We start from the raw sequence: 17,361 nt of genomic DNA on the forward strand, positions 1-17,361 counted from the left end.
GGCAGAGCAGTACACAAACCAAGCCTTTATGCATCCGAATAAGATGCCTTTTATGGCACATCAATAAAAATTGGTAAAAGTTGATAGTAATGTGCCAAATTTCTCTAACCTTCTGAGGAAGTTGAGATATTGATGAGCTTTCTTAGCCATGGCACCTTGGTGTTTAGATCGTAGTTTAACTGACCAGGTGAAGTGTAGACTAGAGGAATGTAGAGCTAACTAGGTGGCATTATGGCCCTAGCATCTCAATTTATCATCACGCCTGAACAGATAATCACGTACACACTATATTTTAAAAAATATTTATTAATTTCAGATTGGAATGTCCCAGCAGATCTTGGAACAGACTTATCTTACAATCACCATCCTCATGCCACTCACTGGGATACCAGGAGGTGAAAAAGATTTTACAACCAACTGTCTTAGCGATATTACAGAACCTCGGGAGCCCCAAGCCAGGTGGAAAACAGACTGGGGTGTGTAAGCAGAATGATGTGGCTGGGTGGGTACAGCTGCTGGGGACCTGGAGTCTGGTAGAAAACAGGCTATAGTGCGTTAGAGCAAAATGGCACGCCTGAATGGGCAAAGCTGCTGGAGGCCCAGGTTCCAGTGGAAAAAAGGCTATGGTACATTAAGGCAGGATGGTGTGCCCGGGGAGGCACAGATACCAGAGTGCTTGCAGCCCTGCAAGAAATGGGTAATGGCTGCACAGGTGATGAGTGCTTGAGCCCGGTCCTGGGCTAGAATACAAGCAGCCAGAGCAGGACAACAGGTTCCCTTGACTCTCTGATCTGCCCTGAGAGAAACTAACGGCAATAATAATCAAATGCTAGGACAACCCTCCACATTTTCCACCCTTACTGCCAGCATGATGACACTTCCAACTGTGTGCCTCCACACTGACCCCTACTGGAAGCTTATCTGACTAAAGTTCACACACAAAGATGCCTTCTGAAGGTTTGCAAGACATCAGGCGGTGGAGGAACAGGTTACCAGTGGCAAAGCTGTGCAAATGAAGAACTTTGGACAAAAGATAAGATAGGCTGATTAAATGAAAGATGCCTGGGGCTGGAGAGTAGGATGTTGAGAGGCAGAACAGAAAACTAGCATCAAGTTTGGAGGTGACGGAACCAATGACTTTTGTATTCATTTGTGCCCAGGTTACTCCCCCTTCCAACACAGTGGAGCCAGGCAAAACTGAAAGCTTCTGGGAAAGGGAACAAATGGGAAACACACAAAGCTTGCCACTGGATATGCAAAGGTAGAAAGTTCAAAACCCAGGATCCCTCACAGTCCAGATGAATTGTCCGTGGATCAGCTCATGGGAAAGGGACAGCTACATTCTAGAAGGTGGACCAAAATTTATTTATTTTTATTTGGAGATACAGTGTGGTAAAGGCCATTCTGGCCCACCAAGCTGCACCACCCGGCAATCCACCTATTTAACCCTAGACTGATCACAAGACAATTAAAATGACCAATTAACCTACTAACCAGTTCGTCTTTGAACTGTGGGAGGGTTCCGTAGCACCCAGAGGAAATCCATGCGCATGTAGGAAGGAACGTACAATCTTGCTAGAGGATGCTGGAATGGAACTCCAATGTCCCAAGCTATAATAGTGTCACAATAACTGCTGCACTAATGTGGCACACCAAAAATAAAGTATCCCACAAGAGACATGAGGAGAGGAATAAAAGCAAACTGTTCAGCTATCCTTGGTGAATCTCAGTCTGGCTTCCCACATGAAGCACGCCCACGAATAACCCAGCATTCTTCTCCGTGTGACTGCTCAGCCAGCCTCCCTGCAGTGCTGTGTCACCCATCAACTGAGAGGGCAACAGAGATGGGGGCTCCCGATCTGCTACAATCCTCCTTGCAAACATCTCGGAGAGAGAGGCAGGCGCACAAACGTAACGCTGTCCCACCCCCTCACCACCATGGTAGCAACGAGATGTTCCAGCCAGACGAACTGGGGCACGTGGGAGGTCACTGAGGAGGCAACGGGATTCCCCGAGGATCAGTGACCTGCCCCTCCTGGAGGTTCTTAACCAGTTGGGCCAGCCAGCGTTTTGTGGTGGTGTCATCCTTCAGCACCTGGGCAAAGGTGGTGTCCTTCAATTGGTCGGGCAGGCACTGCCGCAATGCCTCCCTTGCCCTAGCAAACCCAAACAAGACACATTGAACCACCTCAGAACAAGTGGCCAGCACACACAGGTTGCACAAAACAGTACACGTTCAGCCCATAAACTTAATGCCAGTTTATACTAAATTTCTTCCTCCTGTAATAATTTTTAAGGCCGTATTTTTCAATCATTGGAGGAAATATGGGATGGCATTATTTGCTCTATAAAGGTGACTTGATAGAAGTGTACAAGATGACAGGAAGCATAGATAAAGTGGACAGTCAACATTTTTTCCCAGGGCAAAATCGCTAATGCAAAGAGGAATAACTTTAAGACGATTGGAGGAAAATATCATGGGGGGGGGAGGAAATGTCAGAGGTAAACATTTTTTTTTAAATAAACATAGCATATGGTATGCCCTACCAGGGTTGTGGTAGAGGCAGATACATTAGGACATTTAGGAAACAAAGGCAGACAGATGATAAAAAAAATGGAGGGTTATGTGGGAGAGAAGGGTTAGATTGATCTTACGAGTAGATGAAAAGGTCAGCACAACATCATGAACCAAAAAGGCCTATACTGTGCTGTACTGTTCTATGTTCTATAATCCTGTGCATATTCTCTATTCCCTTCATATTCACGTATCTGTCTAACAGCCTCAAACCACAAAAGCTGGCTGTTCCACTACTCCCCCTGGTATCCTATTCCAGCAATGTTTTCCACTCTCTGTGCTAAAACCCTCACACCACTTCTAAATGTCCCCCTCTAACCTGAAAACCATGTCCTCTGATGTTTGCCATTACTTCCCTGGGAAAAAGATTCTGTCTACTCTAGCTATGTCTCTCATAAAGTTAGACACCCCTTATCAGATCACCCCCTCAGACTCTAACACAGCAAGAGCACAATCTAAGTTTGCCCAATCTCTCTTTATAGTTCATACCCTCTAATCTAAGCATCCTAGTGAACCTCTTCTGCACCCTCTCCAAAACCTCAACATCCTTCTTATAAGTATCCCCCCCCCCCCCCATAACTCTGCTAACTCTGGACTCACCGTGGGTTGTCAGAGAGACGGAGGTAGCATCGGACAACATGCTTCAACAACCTGGCCGAAGGCTCTTTGGACAACTGGAGCACCATCTTACCCTGTGTATAACAAGACTGTATTAGTGCAAATTTTTTGGAATTATTTACAGCAATGTGGGAATGAATAAAAGGGAACTGGTGAATGCACTACACCCAGACACAGAAGACATTTGATGAGCCGTTGCATTAGGGGTTATTGTGAAAAGTAAATGCCATGGTGTAGATGATGTGGATAGAAGACAGACGGGTGGACAAGAAGCAAACAGCAAACATAAATGGACATTTCTCTCATTAGCAAGATGTAACGAGTTACGTGCTCTCAGGATCAGCACTTGAGCCTCAACTTTTTATTGAGTGAGAGTAATAGAGCACAAAACAAGCCCTTCAGCCCATCTGGTCACAGCACACTCTAGCTCCGGTTGCCTTTGTTTGGCCCTTAACCTCCCAAGCCCTTCCCCTCCATGTAACTATCCAAATGTGTCTTAAATGTTGCAATTGCACCCACCTCGACCACTTCCTCTGGCAGTTCATTCCAGGTTCTTACCACCCTTGGTGTAAAGAAATTAAGTCTCTTTCACAGGAGGATGAGTGCTGACTTGATAGACATGTACAAAATAAGAGGCACAAGTAGAGTGGAAAGCCAGGGTTCACCAGGGTTAAAATGGCTAATATGAGAGGGAAAAATTTAAGGTGATTGGAGGAAAGTATGGAGGGTGGTATATCTCAGAGGTTTTTTTTAAAAAAAAAAGACTGGTAAGTGCATAGAACGCATTGCCGATTATATTAGTGTACCACCCCAGGGGACCACAAGTGGCAACAGCCCTACTGCTTTTAAGGAACATAGTTGAACACTACGTAACCTATTGTCTATGAATGTATGAATTAAAGGTATTGCATAGTTCATTTTTGTAAATAAACTTTAATTATGAATAAAGTTTATTTTGATATAAAAAGGGTAGAGGTAAAGGCAGATGTATTAAGGACTTTTAAGAGACTCTTAGATGGGCACATGGAAAACAGAAAAAGAGACAGCAATATGGGAAGGGTTAGATTGATATTGGAGTAGGTTAAAGGGCTGGCACAACACCATGGGCAGAAGGGCCTATACTATGCTGTACTGTTCTATGCTCTAAATCTCTCCTCTCTTATTGCAGCCTCTAGTTTTTAGTTTTTAATAAATGAATTAAAGCATGGTTGTTAAACTTCATACTGATGCAAAGACAGAAGCAAGTTTTGAAGAGAACACAAGGAGGCAATGGAGAGCTATAGAAAGACTGAGTGCAGGTGCAATGATCTGGCAGATGGTGTGAGGATGGTGGTTTAGCGGCTAGCATTACACATTATAGTGTCAGCGACTGGCCCGGGTGGGGTGGGTCAATTCCCACTGCTGTAAGGAGTTTGTACATTCTCCACATGACTGTGTGGGTTTCTTCCAGGTGCTATGGTTTCCTTCCACATTTCAAAGATGTAAGGGTTAGGGTCAGTAGTTGATGGCATGCAATGTTGGCATGGCCAGAAACACAGCAACGTTTGTGGGCTGCTGAGCACAGTCGTCAAACTGTGCTGGTAACTGATGCAAACAATGCACTTCGCTGCACGTTTCAATGTACATAAGACCATTAAAGCTAATCTTGTGACATGAGAAAAGGTGGACAGTGCATTCCCAACCCTGGGTGGAGACAGGCCATAGTCATTCCCTCAGCTCACCAGGATCATGGCCACGTGAGAGAATCGTTCGTAGGTTTGACAGATATAAGCCAGTCCTGTGTCGTCCAAGAGAATCTTCTGTAGAATGAAAGTTGCAACCTAAGGTCCAGAAATAGGGAGGTTACACAGAGCACCAAACACAGCCAGAGCATTCAACCCATTGGCAAATTCAGTCCTCCTTGAACCCATCAACTCCTCCTAACCCAGACCACAAGACATAGGAGCAGAATTTGGCCATGCAGCCCATCAAGCCTATGGCTGATTTATTATACCTCTCATCCCCATTCTCCTGTCTTCTCCACATAGCCTCTGATACCCTTTCTAATCAAGAACTTCTCAACCTCCACTTTAAATATACTCAATTATTTGGCCTGCACAGCCATCTGTGGCAATGAATTCCACAATTATCACCCTCTAGCTAAAGAAGTTCCTTCTCATCTCTGTTCTAAAGGGACATCCCTCTGTTCTGAGGCTGTGCCCTTTGGTCCTAGACTCTCCCACTATAGGAAACATCCTCTCCTCATCACTCTATCTCGGCATTTCAATATTTGATAGGTTTCGAAGAGATCCCCCCTCATTCCTCTAAGCTCCAGCGAACACAGACCCAAAGCTGTCAAGCACGCCTCAAAAATTAATCCTTTCATTCCCAGCATCATTCCTTCAAAATGGACTGGATATTCGAGAACAAAGCACAAAGAAAGGAAAAAAAAAACAAACAGGGAGCAGGGGAATATGAATTGCTGTTGTAGAGAGCTAGCACAGCCTTGACGGGGAACATGCTGTAATGTTTCCCTCCAGTTCTTACCGTTTTCGACAATTCGCTTCCTGACTCCATGATACGAAGACAGAGAGGAATAATTTCAGTTGTCAAAAGGAAGTTGATGACTTCTTGTTCATCTGTTTTTACCAAGGCTCCTGCATAAAGGAAAGGTTTTAGACAATGGGGCGCATATCCAGAGTCAAAGATGATCACTTGGGGGTTGGACCTGTGTTGATGGGACATAAAATCAAACACCATCTCCTCGGTAAACCCACTGCCCAGTGTGTGGTGAAGTCACCTGGAAAAGGGTTTACACTGATTCATGTTAGAAACCACAAATTCGGAAGACAGTGGTCAGGACACAGGTATGGAGTCAGCATGAGAGGTAATGGAATAATCAGGAGTATTGATAACAGGTGGGGATTGGAGGAAACTTAGCTGACAGGTCATAGAAACAGAATTAGGCCATTCATCCCATCGAGTCTGCTCAACTATTCCATCATGACTGATTTATTATCCCCCTCAACCCCATTCCCCTACCTTCTTCCCGTAAACTTTGACATCCTTACCAATTAAGAACATATCAACTTCCGTCTTAAATATGCACAATGACTTTGCCCACAACCGTCTGTGGCAATGAATTACACAAATTCACTACCCTCTGGATAAAGAAATTAAAAGAGATATCGGGGCAGCTTCTTTATGAAAAAGAAGAGTATGGATTTGGAATGAGCTGCCAGAAGTAGGGTTAGAGGTGGGCACAATAACAAATATTTAAAAACCATCTAGGTAAGAACACGGATAGGAGAGGTTTAGAGGGCTATGGCCAAACAAAGGCAGATGGGATGAGCTCATTAGGCAACACAGTCAGCATGGACAAGCTGGGTTGAAGGGACTTGTTTAAAAACATACAGACAAGACACCCTCTTCAGTGGAATACCACAGAGAGGAAAGTGCACATGCTCACCTATGACACCCAGGCTGGTGAGTCGCAGATACTCGAAGGGTCTTGTTTTGCTTACAGTGTGCAAGAATGGATAGAGGAAGAGGGGAATGTGAGCTGCAAGGAATGCTGACCTGAAAGACAGAGAAAACACCAATCATCACCAGATAGGTCCGGATTGTGGACTGAAAACAAATCAATAAATTTACCCAAAAGGTATCAAGATATACTGATCAATTATAAGATTCTATGGACTTGGTATACAAACAGAAAATTGTAGGTATGCTTAAGGAGTTAGAGCACAGTTTAGCAACACTATGACCACTTTGCAATAGACGGACTTCTTTTTGTTCAAATCAGAATCAGGTTTATTACCACCGGCACGGTGTTAAAATGTTAACTTAGCAGCAGCAGTTCAATGAAACACATAAATATTGCATTGAATACATAAATAAATTCTTTCTTGTAAAAATTGTATAACTCATATTTAAGGTTTTATCGTGAACGTTGCTCATCTGATGCTATGTACCTGTGATGCTGCTGTAAGTAAGATTTTTATTGCAGTTTATTAATTGATTGATTTATTTCGAGAAACAGTGCAGAACAGGCCCTTCCATCCCCACGAGCCACACTGCCCAGCAATTCACCTCTTTAACCCTAACCTAATCACAGGCTAAATTTTACAATGGCCGATTAGCCTACTAACCAATATGTCATTGGACAGAGAGAGCATATAAACCTGATTCCAGAGGACGTCGGCACTGAACTCTGAATTCCGACACCCCAAGCTGTAAAAGCGATGTGCTAACTACTAGAGCATACATGTAAAATAAACTCAACGTTGAGCACAGAACAACACAGTACAGGGCCTTCTGCCCACTATGGTGCAACGACCTTATAACGTACTCCAAGATCGATCTAATGCCTCCCTCCCACATAGCCCTCCATTTTTCAAATCATCCATATGCCTATCTAAGAGTCTCCTAAATGTCTCCAATGTATCTAAAGATAAAAGTTAAAAATTAGCTTTATTTGTCACATGGATATTAAAACAAAGTGAAATGTGTCATTTATGTCAAATCAGATCAGTGAGGATACGCTGGGGTCAACCCACAAGTGTTGCCACATATTCAGCACAACATAGTATGCTCATAACTCAATAAACCCAACCCGTTCATCTTTGAAACGTGGGAGGAAATTGGAGCACTCAGACAAAATCCACGAGGTCACATACAAATTCCTTACGGACAGCGGCAGGAATCTGATTTTATAGCTCGTGCTGTAAAGCTAACTAGCAAATGCCTAATGCACCCACCACTGTGAAAAGAATTTATCCCCCTACACTTTCCTCCCAACACCTTAAAATTATACCCCCTCATATTAACATTGAGATAGCTGCCACTGTGTAAAGAATTTATCCCCCTACACTTTCCTCCCAACATCTTTAAATTATACCCCCTCATATTAACATTGAGATAGCAGCCACAGAGTCAACATTGCAGGTCGACGACACACAGCCTTTTCCACTGTGCCGCCTAGCCTGCTGAGAATGCAACCATTTTCTGTATTATTTCAGATTTCAATCATCTACAGTATTTTGCTCTTTAATTATACAGACTAGCCTTGCAACTCCAAGAAGAAAAACTAGCAATCAAATTGAACAGACTCAAGTGAATGGTCACCTACTCTCTTCCTATGTTGTGAGACTAGCAAGGCAAGTAATCTGACAGCTGTACTGGGACTCTCCAGAGTGCAACTCAGATTCTTTAATTTACCACGTGTCCATCCAAACATACAATGAAATGAAAGTCGTTTGTGTTAACATCCACATATTGCCACACTTTCCTCCAATCACGTCAAAGTTATGCTCCCATGTATTAGCCATTTCCGCCGTGGGAAAAAGTCTGTGGCTGTCCATTATCTATGTCTCTTATCTAGTACACCTATCAAGTCACCTCTCATCCTTCTTCATCCCAAAAGGTCCGAGCTTGCTGAACAAGTCCTTAAAAAACCTGCCCTCTAACCCATGCATCATCCTAGTAAATTTTCTCTGCACTTTCTCTAAAGCTTCTACATCCTTTCTATAGTGAAGCGACCAGAACTGAACACAATACTCCCAAGTGTGTTACAACCAGGGTTTTACAGAGCTGCAACATTACCCCACAGCTCTCAAACTCAATTCCCTGAATAATGAAGGCTAACACACCATATGCCTTCTTAATGACCCTTTTAAGATTCATGCTTCTACACTGTCCGAGAGGGATAGTTGGGTCCAGTGAAGGCCAGCACAGGCCTTTTGAATTATATTTTTAACTTACTGTGATAATATTGTTTTATGTGCTGTGTGTGATTTGTTTTGTGGGTGCACCATGGTCCACAGGAACATTGCTTTATTTGGTTGTACATATGTACAGTCAGGTGACAATAAACTTTAACTTGAACAGAGAGGAATCCAGTACAAGAAAAAAGTTGGTTCAGACCACGCAAGGTGAGCTCAGAGAGGAGAAAGGAAATGGGGAATTACCTGGTTTCTGGATGTGAAGCAACACATTGTAATAATGCTAGTGCGTTACACACACGGTTAGACTGATGAGCTGTCAGAGTTGGAGGGTTGATAGAAGGGTAAATATTTACAATCTCCTAGGGAAAAACAAAAAGAATAAAATGTTAACCAGGAGGACAAATGGAGTGGGGAGGAGCACAGAATCGCACCAAATCCCATCTGTCAGAAACAGGATAGCTTCAGCAAGTTTGCAGACCACAGACCTACACAGCAGCTGCCCACCAACATTCCCCCCAACATCACCAGTTTTCCCAAACTGTGGGTGATAGGCTAGGAAACAGCAAAAAGCATGGAAAACAGGAAAAGAAAACCAGAAAAAAAGATTAAAAATGACAAAAAAAAGGAAAAAAAAAGAAAATTGAAAAAAATACAGAAAACGAGAAAAAAAAAACAAAAAAGAAAAGGAAACAGAAAAAAGCAGAAGAATAAAGAAAAAACAAAAAAATTGAAAATTTTTTTAAAAATTGTGAAAAACCGACCAAAATTTACCCCACCATGGACAACTGACCAAAACTTCAACCTGTTTGGGAAACTGACTGCTGTTTTGTAACTTCAAAACAATAAGCTATTTCAAAGGTGGACGTGGGAGTCCGAAATGTGAGTCTAATTTAGTGTTTACTTTAAACGAGGTGCGCATGTATCATGTGGTTGAGTGATGACATACAAAATTCACATACTTATACATATAACCTATAATGAATTCTTTAAACAAGAATTCTTCATCAACCTATACACAAGATTGCTCAAGTATTACCTTAGTATTATATATACATCACTACTACCTGCTTAGTTATAAACTCCTACTCAATATAGAATGCATCTCAACTATATACACAATCTAAAATATAACTACTATACACACAACAACAGCATAGTAAATTTTAAATTGTCCCATTCAGGCCTAAAGGTTTAATCACTGTGGAGGATTTCTTACTCTTGTGGGATAATGTCTTTCCTGACAAGGGAGGTCTCTCTCCGCTTGGCAGGTGAGACTTGTGGCTGTGAAAACAATCTCAGGTCCTGGGGCCTCGTCCATGGTGGTTGTAGGAGTTGACTCAGACTGCAGGAAGTGGTTCTGACAGCAGTAGCCACCATTCTTCCTCTTCCTTTTTTCTCTTCTGGTTTATGCATCTTGATTTTGGGAAGATGCATTTAGTTCACTGGAGCATTCTCTTATTAACCCTTCTTTTGCTCTCTTTACGATCTGATTTCTCCTCTTGGTTTCCTCATCCACAACAACAGTTGACAAATCCCCTATTTTCATATCTCCATTGACCCCTTTCTTTTTGGCCTTTCACTCATCCAGCTGGGCATCTACTTCTACAAACAAGAGAAAATCTGCATATGCTGGAAATCTGAACAGCATACACAAAATGCTGGAGGAACTCCTCCAGTATCTTGATGTGTTGCTCTACTTTGACAAGCAGCTTTTTGACTCCCACTTGAAGTTCATGCAATAAACTTGAAGCATACAGGGTAGCTTCTGGTTCTTTATACTCACAAAAGCTGAATACTTGCAACTCTCCTTGAACTCTCCTGCAACTTAAAACCAAGCCACATTTCACAAGTAACTGCTTGATTAACATATCAGAAGTTTTCTCAGATATGTTGCTGCGAAAAAAAAACTGTTGCAGTCAGACCACTGCTTTTGTCACTTTCATGATTCCCCTGAGCAGCATGGTCCTTCATTGGTCCAATATGTTTTCCAACCAGAGGCACAGAGGTTAGCACTGACACCTGTTTGTCCTCTGTTCAGCAACAGTTCACTGTGTACAGCATGGGGACAGTTGTGGCATCATTCAGTACCTTTCTTAATTTGTTTTCAGTTAACTCTATGTCAGGGATGTGACATGTAAATGGTGGATGGATCTCCAATCAAGTTTTAGTTGTCTCAGTCACTCACATCCCCATAACGCTAGTCCTCCTGTTTTTGTAATCACCCAATGTGGCTTGTTGGTTGCTGTATTTCACTGTTACAAATGTCATTCCCAGAGAAGCCACCTTTTCTCCAGTATAGATTCTTAGTTGGATATCTGCAGGCTTCTGTTCAGTATCTTTGAAATGCCATCCAAACTCATTTTGTGGAACGACTGAAACAGTATCCAATTCTATTTTAATTAATTTGCCAGTCACTTCTGGTGCAAGCCGCATTGCTTGTCTATTGAAAATCTCAAGACTACCCAGTCCTGTCTCACTCTGATCATAATCAACAACATGCAGATTAGTGCTCTTTCTGAAACTGCAATTTCACTGTTTATCTTTTTCTTTTCCCTGTGCAGTCCATTTATTTTTGTCTGCTTGGCATGCTTCATGTGTATGTCCTACTTAGTTGCATTTTCTGCAAGTTTTGCCTTTAAACCTGAATTGGACTGGTGTATGCGAGCCCCTGCCACAACGGTAACACAGTATGTTCAGCCAGGCATGTTTCTGCTTAGACATTGCAATTTCATTCATGCTTATTTTCATTCCTGACTGCAACTCAGTTGCGTCTCTGGCTGCTGCTTCCATTGATACAGTGATTTCAACTGCTCTTTTAAATGCGAGTTGTGTTTCAGTTAGGCGCTATTTTTGAATGCTTTCTTGTAAGATTCTACAGACTGAATGATCTCTCAGTGCATCATTAAGACCATCACTGAACTGACAACACACGGACAATTCCCTCCACATAAGCTGAAATGCACCCTTCTTTTTGATTTTGCTTATGAAACATAAGCATTCTGTAATTAACAAAGGCTTTGGTTCTAAATGATGCTGCATTATTTTGAAAATATCAGCAAAGCACGTTTCTGCTGGTTTGGTTGGAGCACCCAAACTTTGAAGCAAACTGTATGCCTTTAAACTGAATGCACTCAGCAAAATTGGTGCTTGTTTCTCATTGTTTATTTCATTTGCTTCAAAATACTGTTCAATTTGCTCAGTATATAATCCAGTTATCTGTAGTGTTATGAAATGAGTCTATCTTTCTGATGTAGCCAGCCATTTCTCCTTTTTCATTTATGATTATTATCACCAGGTGCTCACTGTTAATGAACCCTGAATTCTTTTGTTCTCTGCCTTTTAAAAAATTTGACAGCCTCTGAATGTGCTGGGCTGGGCTGCGTTTTTTTTTTAACTCACCGTTCTTCACTGCGTTTTCTTTTAGATTGAATATCTCATTGCACTTCAACAGGTCGATAGCCATCTCAAGTTCATTTTAAAAATACCTCATTTCACGTGGTAGCGTGATGATGTATGCAATTCACGTATTTATACATATAACTGTAACAATTTAAACAAACAAGAATGCTTAATCAACCAATATACACACGTTTACTCAAATATTACCGAAATATTAAATACACAACACTTACCAAAAATTCCCTTCCCTACCCCCTCTCCACCCCACTGCCATGGACACTGACTGAAGAACCCTCTTCCCTGCCATTATGGACCAGTCAATACTGCACTGCATCTCTCCTCAGACACAACCCTTTGCCTTTAATTCCTGCTACATTCTAAAAGCATTTGATTCTTTTAAAATGTATCCTTTGGATAATGTTCAAAATCCATTTTAGTGAAGGATGAGATCAGTAGGCATTCTGGCAACTAGCCAGAAATCACTAATCCATGTCACAAGCTTCTGCCAATAAATGGCATACACCAGCCCTTAAAAATATCCTCAGCTCCATTACAGGATCTCTCCATATTGCTCTATCAAATGACCAGTGGTGTTCTGTAGTGAACTGTTCTGGGACTTTTGCTGTTTGTGACTTTTATCAATGAATTGTATAAGGAAGTGGCAGTGGAGTTAATAAGTTTGCAGAATGTTGGTGGAGTTGTGGATAGTGTAGAAAGAAGGTTGTCGTAGGCTACAACAGGATATTGACAGGATGCAGAGCTGGGCTGAGAAATGATAGATGGAGTTCAACTTGAAAAAGTGTGAAGTGATTCACTTTGGAAGGTCAGACTTGAAGGCAGAATACAGGGTTAATAGCAGTGTGGAGGAACAGAAGGATCTTAAGGTTCGCATCCATAGATCGCTCAAAGTTGCTGTGATAGAGCTGTTAAGAAGGCGTATAGTGTGTTGGGCTTCATTTGTTGGAGGATTGAGTTTAACAGCTGTGCTCATTTCTGGTTGCCTCATTACTGAGTGACAGCTTTTCCCTTTGGAGCGAAGAAGGACGAGAGGTGACTTGACAGGAGATAGGACAGGACAGGATCACTCTAATAGTGGGGAAGTCTGTAACTTGAGGGCTGTGGAGACCAAATAATTGGAAGGTTGCTAGATTCTTGATTAGTGAGGGATGCTGAAGGTTCCAGGAAGAAGGCAGGAGAATGAGGTTAAAAAGGTATAATAAATCAGCCATGGTAATGGTGAATCAGACTTGATTGGCCAAATGGCCCAATTTTGCTCCAAAGTCTCAGGCTCTCCGAGTCTAACAGAGATGAGATGCAAGGGTAAAGCTTCTGCTGGACTTCCACATATCTCACACCATCTTCAGACACACATCATTACCTGCAGTAGGGCTGCAATGGTTCCAAATGAGTGCCAGAGCATGGGTGCCAGGTCGGGAACGGACTCTCGCTTTTTGCTGAGTTCCAACAGGGCATTCTCACGGGTCTCGGGGCTCGACAGTTCATTGATCCACTGATAAATCTTCTCTCGATCCACCTGGGCCAGTGCAGTAACTGGCTGTGAGCGGGTCCAAAAGAAGAAAAAAAAACTGAAACATTTACCAACCTATAGCCGGAACTTGCAGAATCAGAATCACACACACAAAGTGCTGGAGAAGCTCCGTATGTCAGGCAGCCCTCTATGGAGACATAAACATGACAGGCTGAGACCGTTAACTGCTTATTTCTCTCCACAGATGCTGTCTGACTTGCCGAGTTTCTCTGGCACTTTGTATGTGCTGCTGAAACATACAGTGCAACGTGTCATTTGTATTAGCAACCAACACAACCCAATGATGCGTCAATGCACACCCCAGTGCCAACATAGCGTACCCACACTGCTCGGCAAAACAACATACAGAAAGCAACAACAAAGCAAACCCCTTTCTCTCACACACACAAACACAGGGCTCCAACCCCAGGGCAGGCTGTCTCTGGGCCTCCGACTTCGAGGTTTCAACCCTAGCGACCTGCCCACCAACCTCGGGCACTGAATCCCAGCACTTACTGACCTTGGGAATCAGTGTCCCTCATTCTCGGGACCCTTGGGGATTGCTAGCCTCTGCCCTAAATGCTGACCCCTGGCATTTGCACCCAACTCTTCATTTACTGCCCCTGACCTCTTACTCCCCTCAACTCTGTCCCTAATTCATGCATCCATCTTGAATCCTGGGAACAAATCTCCAGCAGTATCTATAAATGTATGAGCTGACCATTAATTACGACTGACAGAGAGACAGTGCAGAAAGTGGCTACGCACTTCACACTCATAGCTGCAAGGCCAGATTCTGCTCTGATTCCATCTCTAAGGTTGCAGATGATACAACTGCATCTCAAATAACGATGAGTTGTAGAACAGGAAGGAGATAAGGTGAATAGTGACTGATAACCTTCCCACCCAATGTCAGCAAAACAGTTCACAAACTTCTGTTTATATAAAAAGTGCTGAGATCGAGGGGGCCGACAGCTTCAAGTTGATAGGAGTGAACATTTTCAATAGCCTATCTTCGTTCATCCATTTACATGTCACGGCCAAGAAAGCTCACAAGCACCTCCATGTTCTCAGGAGGCTAAAGAAATCCAGTACACCCCTGTCAAACGTGCTTCGTTACATGGTCTCTGTATTTCTCACTGCCCCACTAGAGCAGCCAACATAATCAAAGCCCTGCCCTAAACATTCTCTCTCCTCCCCAGGACAGAATATACAAAAGTACCATCAGGCTGAAAACAGTTTCTATCCTGCTGTTGCAAGGCTATTGAATGGCTTCCTAGTAGGATAAAATGGGCTCTTGACCTCACAATCTGGCTTGTTATGGCCCTGCATCTTATTGTTTGCCTACTGTGTGAGAGGGGAGGGCAGGGAGTGGATGGGGAAAGGGGTGAACCTGGAGGAGATGCAGGAAAGGAGCTAGTGCCCGCGGTGCAGTGAGTCGAACAGGCAGCTCCAGCCTTTCCCCTGCCCCAAACCCGAGCCGTCGCCAGGGTGCCCAGTCCTGCCAGCCCTCCCCTCCCCGTTCCCCGCCGGACGGGACCGGGACGCCACTCACCGCGCCCGCCGCCAGGCTGTGCATCCTCCACTCCTCCTCCGCCGCCGCCTGCGTCCAGCGAGCCCGAGGCCGCACTCCGACCCCTGACCCCGCCCGATAAACCTCCCGCCAAAAGACAGTCGGAGGCAGAATAAAAAATCACCTCACTAAAATTATTCGCAATAAAAACCACCTCAGTGACCACAGCACGGTCAGCCCTGAAAATAAAAGAAAGATCAGCGCCATAAACCTCCTAACCTTTGCCCTTTCACCCCTCGGTGCATTATGAAGTGTTTATTATTCAAATTTATTTTACTTCACTGCAATTGTTGAATAAAAATACCGGGATTGTTGAAATCAGATAGAATGTTAAAAATAAAATATATTTTTGATGAGGCGATATTTTGATGGAGAGGGAGGAAGGCCGGCAGTGGTTTTACTTGCCGCCGCGCCTTTTCAGCCCGGAACGGGGAGCCATTTATTTATTCCATTCCACCCCACCCCACTCCGCGCTTCCCCGTTATCCGACAGGTTCCGCCGGTGAAGGGCGGCGATTTAATCCGGGGAGGGGGGTTGGGGGGTGAACCGGGGGCGGGGGGGTTGGTTTCCCGTCGGGCCAGTGCGCGCGGTGCAGCCTGGGAGCTCGAGTCTGCTTCCCGCCATCTCGCGGTGGTGACGGACTGTTCGGGCGGCGCGCGGGAGCGGTATCCATGGGAACGGGCAGACCGGTAAGTGGCGGGAGCGCGCGGGGCCGGAGGGGGGCCGACGGTAAGTTTCCTGGGAGCAGTTTCCATGGGAACGCCGGGTAAGTGGCGGGAGTGGAGGGTAGACGGTGTCCATGAGAACGCCAGGTAAGTGGCGGGAGCGAGGGAGAGGGGGTTTCCATGGGAACTGCCCGGTAATATGCCGGAACGGCGTGTGGGTCCCCTTCACCGTCGGGGGGGGGGAGCGGCGGCGGTGGCGGCGGTGGCCGTACTGGCGCCGCCGTTCGCCCGGGCTCGCCGGAGTGAAGAATCGGGAGTGAGGGGAGGTCCCAGTGCCGAGGGTGAGAGTGTGGTAAAGTGCTGGCGTGCCCGGACTGGGGGAGAGGGGTCGGGGATTGAGAGATGAGAGCGGTAGGATAAAGTTGTGGATGGAAGGGAGGTGAGGTGGGGGAGGGACGGGGTCTGGGAGGGAGTTGAGTTGGTGGGATGGAGGTGAAGTGATGGGACTAAGGGGAGGGAGGTGGGGGGAGGGCAATGGGATGGGGGGGCAGGAAGAGAGTTGATGTACAGAGGAGAGAACTTGGCAGGAGTAGGCTTGGGGAGGAAAGGTGGGTCAGGTGCCATGATTGGGAGAGGGGAAGGAAGATTGTAGAGTGTGTGCTGAGATTGAGAGCAAATGCGCTGGACTGGGATGGAGAGTGGTCGGCGATGATGGGAGAGGGAGATGAACTGTGGTTGTGGAATTCGGCGACAGGCAATGAGCTGAGTATGGCAGGCAGGTAGTCAGTGAGGGGTTACAGATTGTTCCATCCCTGTGTTTTGAATGTTTTGTAGCTATTTTTTTTCTCTGCTGTGGTTGTGAGGCATGTTCAATGCTTTGCCTAGTTTGCTGGTGTTAGGAAAGATTGGTCAGATCATGTCATCACCTTCAGTTGCTAAAAGAATTCAGATCCAGCAACTCAGGAAATTCATTATCTCTAAGACCAGCAACTTGCACGATGCCTCCTGTCCACTAAGCTAAGCATTCATTGCTCAGCCACTGACAAACCATTGGCTCCAAAGCAGCGCACAAAATGCTGGAGGAACTCTGTGGAAGGGAATAAACAGTTGATTTGGACCGAGTCCCTTCATCTGGACTGGGAAGGAAGGGGGAAAATGTCATAGTGAGAAGGTGGGAGGAGGGGAAGGAGTACAAGCTAGAAGGTGACAGGTAAAGCCATGTGGGTGGGGGAGTTGGAGTGGCTCCAGTGTGCACCATTTCAAGTAAATTGCATGACAATTACTTGCTGGATGTGTGA

The 17,361-nt window shown here is 44.6% G+C and overlaps 2 protein-coding genes across 2 annotated transcripts in view; one reads left to right on the forward strand and one right to left on the reverse strand.

The window, feature by feature from the left end:
- Window positions 1-288: 288 nt before the first annotated feature.
- On the reverse strand, window positions 289-15,486 carry cnot9 (CCR4-NOT transcription complex subunit 9). Its single transcript, XM_072261063.1, has 8 exons — window positions 15,381-15,486; window positions 13,676-13,852; window positions 9,142-9,257; window positions 6,642-6,751; window positions 5,720-5,829; window positions 4,915-5,013; window positions 3,176-3,267; window positions 289-2,156 (listed from the first exon to the last, which is right to left on the reverse strand). Exons 1-8 carry the CDS (start codon window positions 15,402-15,404, stop codon window positions 1,988-1,990), a joined length of 897 nt encoding a protein of 298 aa, XP_072117164.1. The 5' UTR covers window positions 15,405-15,486; the 3' UTR covers window positions 289-1,987.
- Window positions 15,487-15,997: 511 nt separating this feature from the next.
- LOC140199277 (ubiquitin carboxyl-terminal hydrolase 37-like) overlaps window positions 15,998-17,361 on the forward strand; it is a 95,103-nt gene continuing 93,739 nt past the window's right edge. Inside the window, 1 exon segment of the mRNA XM_072261064.1 lies at window positions 15,998-16,087. The gene's annotated coding sequence lies outside the window, so the exon portion shown is untranslated.

This window comes from Mobula birostris, chromosome 6 (assembly GCF_030028105.1).
Source record: "Mobula birostris isolate sMobBir1 chromosome 6, sMobBir1.hap1, whole genome shotgun sequence".
NCBI classification, from domain to species: domain Eukaryota; kingdom Metazoa; phylum Chordata; class Chondrichthyes; order Myliobatiformes; family Myliobatidae; genus Mobula; species Mobula birostris.

What these genes read in the sequence shown, in the direction of transcription:
- cnot9 (XM_072261063.1), bottom strand. Translation starts at nt 15,404, where the DNA reads ATGCACAGCCTGGCGGCGGGCGCG. An exon ending in ACAGCCTGGCGGCGGGCGCG is followed by an intron (nt 13,853 to 15,380) that starts GTGAGTGGCGTC and finishes ACCCGCTCACAG; the next exon opens with CCAGTTACTGCACTGGCCCA. An exon ending in CGTCTCTCTGACAACCCACG is followed by an intron (nt 2,157 to 3,175) that starts GTGAGTCCAGAG and finishes TGGGTTTGCTAG; the next exon opens with GGCAAGGGAGGCATTGCGGC.